The 16540-nt window shown below is 43.4% G+C and overlaps 1 protein-coding gene across 1 annotated transcript in view; it reads left to right on the forward strand.

The window, feature by feature from the left end:
* The first annotated feature begins 6791 nt into the window (after positions 1–6791).
* The window catches only part of jph3b (junctophilin 3b), a 56045-nt gene continuing 46296 nt past the window's right edge, over positions 6792–16540 (forward strand). The window contains exon 1 of the mRNA XM_030426023.1: positions 6792–8658. Within this exon, the coding sequence (XP_030281883.1) occupies positions 8277–8658 (382 nt within the window). The 5' untranslated portion in view covers positions 6792–8276. The remainder of the gene's footprint in view (positions 8659–16540) is intronic.

Raw genomic sequence — 16540 nt, forward strand, 5'->3', positions numbered from 1 at the left:
CCCCAGCCTCACAGTGATTTTATTACTGTAATCTGCGCTGGAATTGGTTTAGCTCTCCCAGACACCGGCAGACAGAAGGACAAGGACAACAAGAGCAAAAGGGCAGCTGTAGGAGGGAGCTGAACAAGAGGAAGGAAGACATGAGAAGAAGCGTGAGAGAGTACTTCGTGATCTAGAGGTAGGATGAGTCAGGGTGAAGTATAGGGGAAAGACAAAGTGCATGGTCTGAGGGGAGTTAATCTGAAATAATAATTATACTAACATTGTATCAACTGGGGTTTCCATTCTGCCCACCCTTACATCTAAGCATCAGTCAAGTGTTCCATGGTAGGACACAACACTCTTGCGCAAGACACTAAAACAATAAATCCAATGTGAATCACACAGGGGAGAAGAATTATGCTCTAAACCCCAACCACAATAGTAGTTGGCAAGTACACAGAAAACCATGTGTACCAGTAGCAACAGCAGTGAATAATACAGCCAAATTAATATTTCTCATGGGTTGTCATGGCTGCATCCAAATGGAAAAATGTGCTACTACTGTCTCTGCCAGTACTTGAAACATATGAAAGTTGAAAACAAGGTTTAGCAAAGCACTACACGCATGCAAGGCAGTGGGATTCAATTTGATGTCCGGGAGCGCCAACACAAGATGTCCAGCAAACCATTGTGTTTTGGCATCTGATAAGCCTTTAGAAGATATGGGCAGAATTTTTGTTAAAACATTCCAAAAACGAAAAACCATTATCAACAGAATATGACGAAACAGGTGTTGACATGTGTTGCAGAGATCCCTACTGAATTTAGCATTCTATCTGGCTAGTCCCTGCTTATCCTGTCTCCTAAAATCATTTTGTACCTCAAGAGGCAATAGTCTGATAGTCTTTAGTTTCAGCTAGGAGATCTAAAAACGTCCAGTTTGGTACTTAGTCTAATACATTAACAAAATAAACTCACAAAATGTCAAGAAGGTAATTCATACAGATATTTTCCCTTCTACACAACCATACACCGTCTGACTTCGATGTTTTATCTTTATCCAACTGTATTGACCCTAACTGTCTTGTAAAACATTTAGTTTAAACTTGACATAAACAAAATAAAACTCAGCAACAGTCTGCGTTCGTCCTAAATACATCCTTCATTCAGGCTCTGCTGAAGCCCAGCTCCGTCTCAGTCGTCTCCCACTTCACCTTTCTCCTGTTCCCACCTGCCGAGTCATTTCACCCCCGGAGTCACAGTCCTGATCAGAGTCTCTGTAAATCACCTCTGGACTGTACCCGCTGTCTTCAAACGTATCTCTGTTGGTTTCTGAGACTGTGTACAGCACCAGTCTGTTGTTAAAGTGAAACTCTCGCCAAAATGCCACCTAGGCTTTTTTGTGAATGCATATGAGTCAAACCTTTGTGTAAAAGCATAATTACAACGAAAGAGGCACTTTTAAGATTTACTGTATTTTTGTTGTCGGGTCAAACTCATTTTAAATGGGAGTGCTTGGGGCACTTTTACGATAGCATCAAAATCGCTATTTTTAAAACACTAAGAAGGTTCGACACAACATGAAACTTTGCTCGTAGTATCACCAGGGTCTCTACACATGAACACGAGCATTGAGAACATCGTTTGTGTACACAGAGTTAACTAAAAAGAAGGTTTTTGGACAACTCACATTAGCAGGTGTTGCCTCCACTCGCTGCCGTCCTGCCAGTGAAAAGGGTCGATTTCCAAATGTGACAGTTAAGGTGGACCGCTCCTAATGCTTAGGTCCATATAAATGCACAATAATTCATTGTTTTGTCGTTAGCAAAAAACAATATTGACCTTGAAGTTGAAAAGCCTCATATAAGAAACAATACTAAAATCAAAAGCTGGAAAAGTCACGTGAGATATCGCGTGGATAGTTGTTGCTGGAAGACAGTAGCGGTCCACCTTAATTGTCCCCCAGGTTACGTCAAATTAAGAGATCGATACTTCTCGGCTGCCATATGACGGCGGCTAGCGGAACAAGCTACTGCTAAGGTGAGTTGTTCTAAAACCTTCTTTTTAATAAACTCTGTGTACACAAACTCGTGTTCTTGTGTAGAGACCCTGGTGATACTACAAGCAAAGTTTCATGTTGTGTCGAGCCTTCTTAGTGTTTTAAAAATAGAGATTTTGATGCTATTGTTAATTTGCCCCAAGCACTCCCATTGAAAATGAGTTTGACCCACAAAGGTTTGACTCATACACATTCACAAAAAAAGCCTAAGTTGCATTTTGGCTAGAGTTTCACTTTAAGCTATGGTTGCTTGGAGGCGGCTGAGCCCTCCTTAGCTGAGATGCTCAGATGATCCGAGGTCCAGGCACACTTCATTCAGCAAATAGGGCCACTTAGCCGCATGGCTAACAACGCTAGCTAACGGCATCCCTGCTGGAAAAACCAGCATGGAAATCATGCCGGTCTATGCTGTTTTTTCCAGCAGGGATCTAGTGTATAGCAGACTTTGTAGAGCAGCAGTTGTTGGTTGTTCTAGTGATAAGCTGCCCTCTGTAGTTTTGGAGCTACACTGAATTCTGGCCATCCAAATTATACCTTTCACCTGTCACTCAAATTGGACTTCGTAGATCAAGTTTCATGTCTCAATAGCACCTTAAACAACACACAGCCCCTTGTGCTGTGGTATAGTACTCACTTTTCTTGATACATCCATGGCTTGCCCATTTGTACAGACATCTGTTAATTTGTCAGAAGTCAGTGTCAGTGTCAATGAACGATCGTTCATGAACTCGTTCATATTTTGGGTGAACGTGAACTGAACCTACGCATTTCTGCCTGATGAACGTTATTGTGAACGAGTTCATTCTGGCGTTTGTGAACGGCGCGTTCTTACAGTTTAACTTCGTTCAAGACAGTGCCAGATTTCCATCGAGCCTTCCAGGCGAAAACCGGCTAAAACACACCGTGAAAAGGCCTTAATATGTAGCGAAAAAACACCCAGTCAGGCTTTTGTGTCTAAAAAGGATGCTGGACGAGAGGTTTCTGCAGTTCGCTTTACTTTCGATCAAAACGAAACTTAAAGGAGAACTTTGGTGGATTTCAACATGAAGCTTTATTGCTCAAGCTACCCTTGACTAGCCAGTACCGAAAACGCGAACACTTTTGGTCCACCTCTTACAGAGCTCCTTGAACGGAGAGTTAGCAGTGACAGCTAACAGCATGGGGTCAAAACTTTACACTGTGTTTTAAGCGTCTTAACATGCTCCAAATCTCACCCCAAAAGGTATGAAACATCAGCAGACACCTTACAAAACAGCACTGTAGCGTTTATGACTCACAATGAATAGAAAAGTGGTTAAAACAGTGTGTTTGTGCAAGGAGCCACATACCGTTTGTTGACATCCATGTCGTAGACCAAACTAGTCGATCCGTCGAGCGTGCACTTACTCCCTCACTGGCAGTGAGGTAAACTTGAATTTTGCAGACAGAAACGTATTCCAACATTTTCGTTTTTCTGTTCATAACGTACATGTTCATGTTACAGCCTGCCATAATCCATGAGCCTTACAATAGCCTGTTATGAGTCTATTTGCTCTGCACCGAGAGCTAGCTTGTTTGCTCATGCTAATGGTTCTTGCAGAGAGCAGAGCAGAGAGTCCGTGATGATCGTAGCTGTTTCCGAAATAGTCACGATGGAGAACTTGTCTGATGTCGAAGTGGAAGACATCGACGACGAACCTTTTAAATTCGACGGTAGTCCATATTTGTTCGTACCGGAGTATACAGATGAGGAGTTACTTGCACTAGAGAACGAGAGAGCGGAGAGAGAGGCGCAGAGAGCGGAACAGGCAGAGGCGGCTTCACGGCCAAGGACATCGGCGACCTGGTGGTGCTCTTGTGGATGTTGTGTCCAAATGGATACAGAAGAGGAAAGCCTATGCTGTAAGGAGTGGGACATTATTCAGCCTAATGTGTCCCATGTGTCACCCGCACAGAGTTCAAACAGAGTTTGCACGTCTATTTGAAGGACGACCAGCCACAACGGTGATGTTTCGGGGTCGTAGAGAGGCAAACGGTGGAAGCTTATATTCTTATATTTCTTCATTCTATTGCCACAATTGGGAATTGCACAAACTCGTACCATTTTCATTAACTAGCGCTGCTTCGATCATCACAGACTCTCTGCTCTGCTCTCCTCTCTGCAAGAACCATTAGCATGATCAGACAAGCTAGCTCTCGGTGCAGAGCGAATAGACTCATAACAGGCTATTGTAAGGCACATGGAGTTCTGACCCCATGCTTTTAGCTGTCACTGCTAACTCTCCGTTCAAGGAGCTCTGTAAGAGGTGTACCAAAAGTATTCGCGTTTTTGGTACTGGCTAGTCAAGGGTAGCTTGAGCGATAAAGCTGCATGTTGAAATCGACCGAAGTTCTCCTTTAACTATTTCAGACAGAAACAGCTGCATACCAAACATGCAGTGAGGAATTACCAAACGAACACAGATTAATTCGTCCTGAACGGACAGAACACTGGCAACACCAGCCTCCACAGAGTCGCACCGCAGCATACGTCATCAATATGTGAAGCATGGAGGCAAAAATAAATGAAGGCAGCAGCACTACCTCAGACTCTGCCGCCACCATTAATAAGGCATCTTTGTATGATTACTTAAAACAATTTAATGAGAAGGTCAGTGATGATCCAGGTGGGAAAATCCTGACCCTTTTGTGTAAACTTTGCCCACCGGGCAAGAAGCAACTCTGTACATCAACAAAGTCAACATCAAGCCTGAAACGGCACATTGAACTAAAGCACCAGGCCAGCCTTTCAAGGTATGTGCGAGTAAATAAAAAATCAAAAGACACGGCAGCCAAAGCAGATCCTCTACCACCCAAATCACATTAATGGCGTACAGTAGCGGCTCCGCTGTCTTTATCTCCCAGCGGCATCTAGACAACCTGGTTTTGCAGTATATTGTCGGAGAGCTGCAGTTTCAGTGTTAAAACTGATAAATAGCTGTCTGTGGTTCTATATGGGCTGTGGCAATCATTTAGAAAAATAATAGCTCGCAGCAACATATATATAAAAAAATGACTATGAACTAGTTCATTTTTGGAACAGTGAACTTAGTTCAAAATTTTGAAATTATGAACTATGAACTGAACTAATTCATTTTAAAATGTGTGAACTGAACTTTGAACTAGTTCATGTAGAAAGTGAACTTTCCCAACACTGGTGTCAACCATAAATTACCCTCAATGATAAATGAGAATTAATTAATTAAAAAAAATAAATAAATGCACACGCTCTCACCTCTGCCTTTCTTCAGTGTTGCCTTGCATGATGCAAGAGAACAGCCCTGTAACAAAATGGCATATTGGTTTTAATTCAAGTATAAGTTTGTGTCCATTGTTCACTTAAATTTGTGTTTTGTGTTTCAACTGTGAATGTCTCCATATAGAGTGAGATTTTCAGTAGTGAGCCATGCAATACCTGTTTCCTGGCTGATGTGAAGATTTTCCCCTCAGCCCTTCAACTGTGAAGGAAAAGCTCCGTATAGGCACCAATAACAGACCACATACTGGCGGACCATAACAGTGTAAATTTAAAAATCTGTTTCAGAGTCAGTGTTGCAATCAGTCAATCATTTTAAAGACTTAAGTAACTGATGTTTCAGCCTCAAAACCAGGCGCTGTGAGTAAATAAAATCCATTTCACACTTAAGTGTGGTTTTCCCTCAAGTATCATAATCCTGGTAGTATCCATATCAGCTGATCAATAGGAGTTCTTTGTGCTGTTTCTTTCTCAAAAACTATCCACTGCATACAGATAATCATCAACAAACTTGTTTTCCCCAAAGATACCTGTTTTTCTCTGTGCTATATGGAAAATTAAAAAAAACATGCAGCAACATGCACTGTAAGGTAAAAACATTTGATGAATTTGTCATTTACTAGGGTTAAAGCAGCTGAACATGTCATCGTTTTGGCTAAGTTCCTGTACTGTTTCCTGTAGCTACTCACTCCTGGATAAAAAAGGGGGGACTGAGTGGCATCTCTTGTAAACTGTGGCCATGTGGGATTAGTTGTAGGACTCACACAGAAGACGGGGGTTTGTATCCCATTTGGACCATTTTATAAGCCTATTTTACAGTAAGTTCACTCCTTATTTCTGTTTCTTTTTAGCTTTATGTTGCTGTTTGGTTATAAGGGAAAATAATAAGGATTGGTCAACAAAAATACTCCATGTTTTGAAAAAAAAAAAAAACATGGTTTGGATTAAAATATACCACGTTATAAATACATGTTTGACAAGACAACTTCTCCCACGTGTGTATTTTTCCAGTCTTTTCCCCCCCGAGTCCCTATGCTTTGACATTACTAAAACGTTTTTGGGCAGTTGTAATGAAGGTCCTGGTGCTCCAGAAACAACAATAACACGACGATATCAGATCATGCAGTGGTATCAGCCTCCAAAACTGAATCTCAGCAAGAAGCAAATAGGCGCATTTCACAAAATGTTGAGCTATTCCTTTAACATTCAGCAGTCTGCTGGTTGGACGTATGTATCACTACCACTGCAGTCATCTTCAGACGCTCGGATCAAGCCAACCAGCTGAGACTGAGACGAGATGCGGTAAGAGAAGACAAAGGGTGAGAAAATGGTAAAAAGCTACAGGTGATGGAGGGAGAGAGAAGCTTGAGTCTGTGCAGAGTGTGTGTCTCTTTAAGAGCTGGAGTGTGCTATTGAGCAGGGGAGGGGGGGATTGGTTGGCAGCATTGGAACAGTCCTCTCTAATGAGCAGATTTTCTGAGAGAGAGAGAGGCACACATACACACACACACACACACACACACATATACACAGATCAGGAGAGAGAGAGAGAGATACTGAGATCCAGCCTTAGGAGGAGAAGAGATTGTAAGACCAAGACAGCAGGCAGGAAGGCAGGCTGTGCGTCAGCCGGCGCTCCATAGGGAAACATGGAGACGAGCAGGAGATGCTGAAGAGGACGCAAAACACCATAACAGGATCATATAGATGGATGTTATTTCATCAAGCAGGCAACCTGAAGGCAACCCACGCAGAAGATAAACCACTTATGGACGCAGTGGATTAAAGACCTACAGACAGACTGAGAGAGAGAGAGGGAGAGGGGGAAGAGAGGAGGAGAAATTAATGAATTCACTTGTTTATTTTCGTTGTGTGTGTGTGCGCACTTGCTGTCAGAAAGAGTGTGTGTGTGCCTGCATATAGTGTGTGCCTGCATAAGGCAGGAGACTGCATTGCTGCTCTCCAGCAAGACAGGACAGACAAAAAAAAAAAAAAGAAGGCAGCCAAGCAGATTATCTTATGTTTCCCCATTTTTCTGTCTCTCCCTCTCTCTATGCATGTGCGTGTCGCCTCGCTGTGTGACCAGGCACAGTGCTGTGTGTATGTGTGTGTGAAGCCTGGGACTAAGAAGAGGATGGTGAAGCCTGAAGTGAGCTACAGACTCTGACTTTAAATGGTCTTCTTTTTGTCTGATCATCAAGAGTGGGCTTGAAGAAAAAAACAATCTCTGCGGAGGAGAGTCTTCTTCTTCTCAACATGTCACCGCTCTGGTTTGGTGCTGATCAGGGAGCCTGAGGGTGGCTTCTATGCTGGAGGCTTGGAGGTTTGAAGGGCTGCCACCGGGGAGACTTCTCGGCTCTACACCCCAGAGAGGTGCAAGCATCATCAGGTAGGAGGCGAGTGAACGCGGGGGCCTGAGCGGAAAGCAGGAAAGGAGTAGGAGGAAGAGTTGTGTGTCGTAGACTGTGTAGGCAGGCCGATGGCAGGACCGGTGGAGCTGCCTGATGCTCTAAACTCTTTTCGCTGAGAGAGGATAATGGCAGCTCTGGGCCCACTCTCCTCCTCTCTCACCTGTGTTTGCCACAGAGAAGCTGGAAAGTGCTAACCGATGCTACAAAGAGCCCACCAAGAGGATGGTGTGAACAGCCTCACCCTTTCCCACCACGCCGGGAGACCCCAGACACCCCTGTGAGGGGCCAAGTTTAGTTCTTCACTTTGTTTCTTCTTCCTCTTCTCCAAACCAGCTGAGAAAAGGGGTGTTGGCTGAATTGTGTGGGGGTTCTCACCCTCTCCCTCCCGCTCTCTCCTCATCCTCACCCCCGACCTCACCGACCTCCACGCTCAGCTCCATGGATTGGTTCTAGCACCAACCTGTCCTTATTTTTCCTCCCTTCGTTTTCTTTTTCTTTTCTTTTTCTTTTTGTTGAGGCTTCAGGGGAATTGCCAAGACCTGTTTCATGCATGTCCACTGGCGGCAGGTTCAACTTTGACGATGGGGGGTCATACTGCGGAGGGTGGGAGGAGGGCAAGGCACACGGCCACGGGATCTGTACAGGACCCAAGGGCCAGGGCGAGTACTGCGGGTCCTGGGCCCATGGCTTCGAGCTGCTGGGTGTCTACACTTGGCCTAGCGGGAACACCTACCAAGGCACCTGGGCTCAGGGCAAGAGACATGGCGTGGGCGTCGAGAATAAAGGCCGTTGGGTGTACAAAGGCGAGTGGACGCACGGCTTTAAGGGACGCTACGGCCTGCGGGAGAGCACAGGGACAAGCGGGAAGTACGAGGGGACGTGGAACAACGGGCTCCAGGACGGATACGGAACAGAGACGTACTCAGATGGAGGTAAGACAGGGAGGAGAGACACAGGAGCAGATGCATTGTGGGTGTTTCGGTGGTCGGTTTGAGCGTGTTACGTGAGAATGTGTGAACCAAAGTGTGCCTGTTATGGAACGATATTTGAGAGTGACAGACGACTGTTCTGTGTAAAAAGGACTTATTACTGGACAGCTATTGACAGGCCAATAACAGTTTCACATGTGACAGATGTGCCATAGGAGGAGTTTGTCTGGAGGTCTTCTCGGGTCATCGTTTCTTCTGCTGTGCCTTGCAGAGGCGAGGGGTTGCATCGGGACAGGCTTTGAACATGATTCTAAATTCCCACTCTAATTTTCTACATCTGACTGTGCCTTTCTCCTCATCTTTTCTTTCCTCCAAACCTTCACCCCTCTTTTCAGCCACATTAGGACACACTGTGTATTTCGAGTCCTTCAATTGAGGCCATGCAGTCTTAAGGGATATGTAAAAGGTTGGAGGGACAGAGGAGGACAGCAGCTCCAGAGTAACAAGTGCCAAGAAAACAAAGTGTTTTAGAAAACAGATTACAATGTCACTGTAGTCATTTAACAGAAAGGGTCGAGACATAAAATCCATGTCGTTACACATACCATGCCAGTTTAATTACTCCTGTAATTAATCTATACACAGAACAAAAGATTCACACTTCAGTGGCTTTCACTCCAAATGAGATGTAATTAGCCGTGCTTTTAGTTATTCTGTCCAGACAAAACAACAGTGTTCAAACATTAGTGACACTGTGAGGCTAAATGTAAAAGTCAGCATGATAAAAAATGCTCACAGTGACAATGCTAACATGCTGATGCTCAGCTATTTACAATGTGTACCATTTTAGTCTAGCGTATTAGCATGCTAATATTCGCAAGTTAGCATGACACACAAAGAAGGCTATTGAGTAACTGCTTCTGCAGATATTAGTAAATAAATGTTGAAGATGGTGCAATATTGGAGGGGATAAAAGCTAATACAATAGACGCTTTTCACAGCAGACGTGTTGACTTGTCAAAGCAGGACAAGCACAGGTGTAAATTCATACATTAATGATAGCTTCATTCCATTTAGTTGAGCTAGTTCCTGGGCTCTGGTATTGTGTATGCTTAGTCACTGACATGACTTACTGGTACTCTTACTAGAATGGAGCCATGTAACATTATCGGTCACACCTGTGCTTTTCCTGCTAAGACAAGCCAAAATGTCTGCTCTGAGGGAGTGTATTAATCTTCTGGTAACCACTGACATCTATACTAGATTGTGTGCAGCCACCAGTTGTTGAGATATTTTAGTCTGGACAAAGATACTGTAACAGATCAACTTCCCAGCCGACATTGCCAATTCTATAAAATCTGTCCAGAATAATCCAATCGCAATTCAATCCAATACTATTTTGACACTTGAAATATCCCAGAATAATAATAATAATTTGACTGCAGTACAATGCTGAAAAAATTATTATAGTGTATAATTTTTCAAATTTCTGGTTCTATTTGCACTTATGTAAGACTTCTAGTTGAAAACATTCAAAATTTAAAGAAAGGTATCAACAGAATGTGAAGACGTTGACGTTGTGATGTTTATGTTGTGAGTTGCAGAGATATCTACTAAAGTTAGCATGCTTACCAGCTAGCCTGGACGCATCCAGGTCTAAGCTCCTGTGCTGGCAATGTAAAGATCAACACTCTGAGTTCCCAGTTAGGACTGCTAGGTGGACAGCTAACTGAGCTCCCTAGCTAACAGCAGCTAGAGTAACTCGCAGTTAGCGGTAACTCTGTTGATATGCTGTCCCTTATGTCTTTTCAGGAGGAATTCAAAAAGTGGTCAGTTCAAAGTGCACATTTACAGGACCTTTTGTTGGACAGTTTGTGGAATATCTTTCGAATCAGCAGCAGAACTGCCCTGAAACTGAAATCAATGCACTTTAAGTCTCTTAGACCCACCCTCAGTTCAGTCACTGTTAATGAGAGACACCATATGGATTCTGGTTTAAAAATAGACACACACTTGCACAGACCCAAGCATATTGTGCGTGCAAAAATGCACACACATGAAATCTGGTGGTGTGACTCTGAGCTGACAGTGGCATACGTCGGTTAAAGCAAAGCTTTGTTGCATAACTCTACAACTAGCAGTCCGTTTTACAACGGCTGGTCTGGATTAAAACACACACACACACACACAAACGCAGTCCTGAGCAGCCCGATAAAATCCTTAGACCAGACTGGTTTCAGAGGTTGCAGCAGGACAAATGGGAAGAAGTCGGATTGATAGTTACACAGACAGATGGGATGGACGGGTGGAGGGAGGGAGGCCGGGGTAGATGGATGGACAGATGTACAGACTGATGGATGAATAGATCAGTTATATTATCAGCAGACAATGGGAGGATGGCCGGCTGGCTAGAGGGATGGATGTATGATTATCATGATTACTATGAGAGATGCGCTCTAATCAGGGGATGAGGAAGAAGATTAAAGAAAGAAAAGGGAAAGATAAAAATGGAAAGCAAAAGAAAAAAAATTGATAAGAAAAACCTCCCAGGGAGATACGTGTTGGAGAGACACTGTAGCGCTGTGAAGTATTTGAACCCGCATACTGTAAATGCAGCACAGATTGGCCTAGTTATGAGTGTTTATCTAGCTCCAACAGTACACAGTGTCCTTATTAAAACAGCATGCATTTGTCCTTTCTAAAAATCTGAAGTAACAAACATGTCAAACAAAAATGTCTTTAACGGACAGATTAACTGATCAAGCTCATAATGATAAAACCTATCATAAGTGTCCAAAGAGGGAATGATACCTTTCCATGGCTGACAACTAACATGTCTCTTTTTAGTTATTTTCACCAGACACACTTCCTTTCCTGGGTTATCCTTAGGTATACCCTAATTTAGTCTCAGTTAGCTTCTTCAAAAGTAATGATTACCACTGAAGAATAATGTCAGAGTAAATCCCTCAGCAGAAGAAGTTCCTTTTACTGCAGTCTTAGTATGTCAGGGGATGCTACGTAACAATAGGTAGCTAACACTGAGGCCTACACAAAGATGCAAATTATAGAGGCTTAAATGTTACAGGCCGGAATGCTGTAACAACTAAACCCTTAGATTACTCATGGCCTGGAAAAATTTGTCCTGCCTAAGAGAAAATGCTAAATTAATGACAAGAAGTAGCCTATATTTCAGATTCAACCAATTTTGGACAAGTTGATGAGCTTTATTCGAAAGAACAATTCATGTATTAAAAACTCTAATTCATTCCTGCCCATCAGAAAACGGATTAATTTAGAAGCAATCGGATATACACGACTTTTATGGATTCAGCAGGCATGGACTAACATTAGCATTCATTTGGACTGGTGTCTTTAACCACCTGACAAATGTTAGTTTAATGTCACTTTGTTGCAACATTTACGCTTCCGACTATACAACAAATGGGCCCGGATGTCAGAATCAGTTCATCTATCATACACCTCTTACTCCATGATGATGAGTCGGAGCACAAAATGGTGACTGTACTAAAATGCTTACTGTGCTTGGCGGACTTTTTTTGGGGGGATAATATAATGTCCCTGGAAACTCATTGCGACCCTGGTCCCTACGATGTAAAAGGCATTGAGATCCTCCAAAGGTTCTGAGTCCCTGGGGAAAATTCCTGCGATGGAAACGCAGCTCTAGAACTGTCAGAAAACTCACTTTTGTTGACTTAATGGCTCTTCCTTGTGTACTTGAGTTTGACGTTGCTCCAGACCAAAGTGTTCCCGCTAAATAAGGCATGAAGGTGGACATTTATTATGCATACTGTAAATGTCAACACATATTAGGATTATTCGATTGAAATCAAAAACGCAAAGTTGTGAAACATGATGCTAATGACTTTGGCACCCTGAATCAACTCTAGCACGGGAAGTGGTCATCTGAAAAAGGCCAAACACAGGTTACTCTCAGGAGAAAGCTGACAGTCTATCTTTACAACCTCAGGGCTCTGTCATGTCCAAAGCAATAAGAGTCAGCAGCCAAATCATTCAAAGATGCTCTGCTGCCTACACACTTTTGGAACACGCAGCGCACTTAAGAGCCAGCTACTTTTCCCACAGTCAGGTCGAGGCTGCCTGCCAGTCCCACACTCACCTCCATCTACACCTGATGCCACATTTCTAGGAAACACTCCTCCTCTATCTTATCACTGCTGCTTGGCTTCTGGTTCCTCTCCTACGTTTGCCAACATTTCTCTCTCCTCTCCTCCCACCTCTCTCTATCCTCCCTCGCTCCACTGCATTTCCTCGGAGCCGCTCTGTACAGTAGGGTTTCCATAGCAACGCTCGCCGACATGCAGCAGGTCAGCGTGTCACGAGGGACTCAATGTTCCTCGCTGCCATTGGCCGCCCAGCCGGCTCTACCGCGCTCTGATTGGCTGGTTTGGTCTTCCGGGCTAATGGTGTTTACTGAGATGAAGAGCTAAGCTGACTGATTACCGACCACACACACACACACACACACACACACACACACACACACACAGAGGAAGAGAGAGAGAGTGAAGTAGAAAAATGAGAAGACAGCCTCAGTAATCATTTTAGTGAGAAATGAAGTGAGTCACAAAGGGAGAGATTACAACTGCCACTGTGTACAACAGTGGTAACAACTAAAGATTACATCGGCGGTGGCTGTTGTTTGACAAGCCGATATGCCACACACAGGGCCAAACACACAGAAATGCTCAAAAACTATCCCTTATTTCACACTGTATTAAAAGATAAGTGTGACAGCATTGAAATAACAGCACATCCAATCACAGGCGCTCCATTAAACGGGGCTCGTGACAGCTCAGCAGCATCCTGGAACCTCTCCCCTGTCCCCCAGCTGTTGGCAAATACACTACAACAACATTATAATTGTCCTGCATTAACATATCTTGCTAGCTTTGCTAAAGGCTGCTATCAGTGCAGTAATTATTCAAGCTCTGACCGTGTTATGTAAGCTGACATAGCAAATTCACCTCTCATGTTTGAATACACCCAGCAACTACATCAATTAATATCTACCCTCAAACATGATAGGTGGCCTGCATTAATCCAAAAACCTGCTTTCTTTGGGTCATTGCTGTCATGGTGAGACTCTGGAAGCTGCACGACTGAATTTGAGAGAATATATTTGCAGCCAATTTGAGCGTGTGGGAGGAAACTCTTCAGCTAACAGCCACACTCGGATTTCTATCATCCTGTTACTAAGACGTGTTTCTCTGGAACACTCAGCCATGCATGTAGAATAGTTCTGTTTAGACTGGAAATACTAAGGACCATTTTTAAAGCAGCTTAAAAGTCCCCATGAAACAATTAGTGGAGTGTTCCCTGTAAAAAAAAAAACAGGCAGCAGTCAAAAGTGTGGAATGTACGCTGAGCACCACCCCAGCCCCTGACTACAGAGTCGCCGATGCTGCCTCTGCATGGACTGGCAGCTCCCAGCGAACACGACCGGACTGGGAAGATACAACACAGCCTCTGAGAAGATGAAGGCTAGGAAAAGCTAAGGTGGTTGTCTTGCCAGGCTTGGCTCATGGCAACTTGGGGCTGAGTCAGCAAGGACAGCTTACCGAGCTCACGGCAGCTAACTACATTTAGCAGCACTTAGTGCAACTTTAGCAACAAAACTATCGGTATCTGTCAACCAGGAAACTCCATAAATCCACTCAGCTCGGGTCCAGTCATGAGCAAAGCACTCCTATATTCTTCTTTTTATACATCCATGGCAGCGACATAAAACAGTATGTAATATACGCCCCCGAGTGCAAGATGAGTCATCAACATTTTAAATGATTTTCCAGGAAGTTACAGATTCTAAAATACCATTAAAAAAAACCCCTCAAAATAGCTTTTTTGTCTCATTGGTCCTGATACTGGCGTATACTGTAGGTGAGATGTGGAGCAAGAAATGTGTGAATAAAACACTTAAACAGCAATTTTGACTTGATGGGAACTTTAAAGACACTCAAAACTGTCCATCACAAATGTGCCATATTGGTGACCTTCAAGACAAAATAATTTTAGATAAGACCAAGACAAACAAGGTCAGAGTCTCAGAAAACATCAACAGACCATGTTCCCAGTCCCTCTTTCAGCAGACATGAGCACTGATGTAGTGTCCTCAACATGACAGTAGGTCCCTGTGGTCCTGGGACGTAGGTCACCAACAAAAGTTTCCAGACATCCCTGTCTTTGCTTTGGTTTCTAGCTAGCTTCACACGTTTATCATCTTTCTGCTGTCTGCATTTACATCCCGTTACCAACTGTTTGTAGGCCATCTTGCGGAGGTGACCAACCAATCCCTGTTATCGTTTCATCCTTGCGTCTTCTCCAGGTTTTATCGATGGACTATGTCTCTGCTCCATGAAGTCGGAATGATTTCGATACTGCCGTTTAATTCCCTAGTCCTGGTTTGCAGTTGGTGGTTTAACACAATTTTAATGCTGTTCAACTGCATGGATATTGCTTTGCCAACTATTGCCCTTATTGCAGTATCTGTGCTGCTCACTTGTCAATGACACTGCTGAGGTTTATTCAGTTTTCAACCTCTTTCTATCTTTCATTTGTCATTGCACCTTCACTGATATCAAACGTGTTAACATTAATGATCTTGGTCTTTCTTCTGTGGTTTTTCGGGCAAGGTCAACCTTTAGGGGTGGTTCAACTGTACTCATCTTCTAATGCATCCCTTGAGAAGTTTGAGACAGTAATTCCAAGTCATCTGTAAAGCACAGGTTGTCTAGCACAGGATGTCTTTGATCCTGACTTTGACGGATGCAGGTCATTGCCTCATACCTGTTACCTCATGATGTTAACGAACTTGACTGACTCACAAACAGTGGAAGGATACTTAAAGATTGTCCCCGTTTATGCCATCAAATACTCCCTTATTACATCGAAGGGTGCATTGCTGTATTCCATCTTTCTTCATTCACATTACAGAGTTGTATTTGGTCCGTATGGTACAGCTCTGTGTGCTGCTCCTGTTTGAATGCTGATCAGTTCCTTCATACTGTTCAACATGATCCCGTGAAGCACTTTGCCTGGTATAGATAGGAGCGTGATTACTCTGTAGTTTGCACGGTTGTTGAGCTTCACCTGTTTTGCTATCTCGACCGGAAAGTGAGATTAGAGTTTCTCCATCAGGGTGTTAAAGTAGGGACGTGGATCCAGGTCCTGCTGCCTTTCCCAGATTTCTTCTTTGTTTTGTTTATTACCTCTGATGTCCTGCCACGTCAGTTTTTCTCATTCCTCACTTTCACTGGCTTTTCACTGTTCCATCTTAGCAGCCATGTTACTGCCATACTGCTTTGAATTTTAGTTCAAAACATGAATTAACTATAAAATTAACTAAAATGATCAACAGAGTGTGAAGAGATGAGAGTGCTGAGGTTATGTCACAGTCGTCTATGTACTGTGTTGCAGATACTAAAGTTAGAATGCTAACCAGTTGGTCCCTGCCTGTCATGTTCCATTGTACCACTTTGAACCGTAAAAGTTTACGCTGGAAGTATGCAAGCGTCAAGTTCTCTATGTCTTGCAAACTATAAGCTTTTAGTGTAATAGAAAAAAGTAAAAGTGAATTTTCTCACAACTATCATCCTTAGAAAAAACATGATCGGAAAATACAACCGTTCACCTTCTGACTTCATGTTTCTCTCTCCTACCAAAAAAGATGACCTCAAGTGCCTCGGTAACTCGACTTGAACAAAATAAAACTCAACACAGTCTTGATTTGTCTTTCCACAATCACCTCTGGTTTGGTTGAAATAACCTTTCAATCACAGAGTAAGATGTGAAAATATTCGGCCTCTACAAACCTTTTTAGCCCGCCGCTGATGCTCAGCTCCATCTT

Source organism: Sparus aurata, chromosome 8, assembly GCF_900880675.1.
Source record: "Sparus aurata chromosome 8, fSpaAur1.1, whole genome shotgun sequence".
NCBI lineage: Eukaryota > Metazoa > Chordata > Actinopteri > Spariformes > Sparidae > Sparus > Sparus aurata.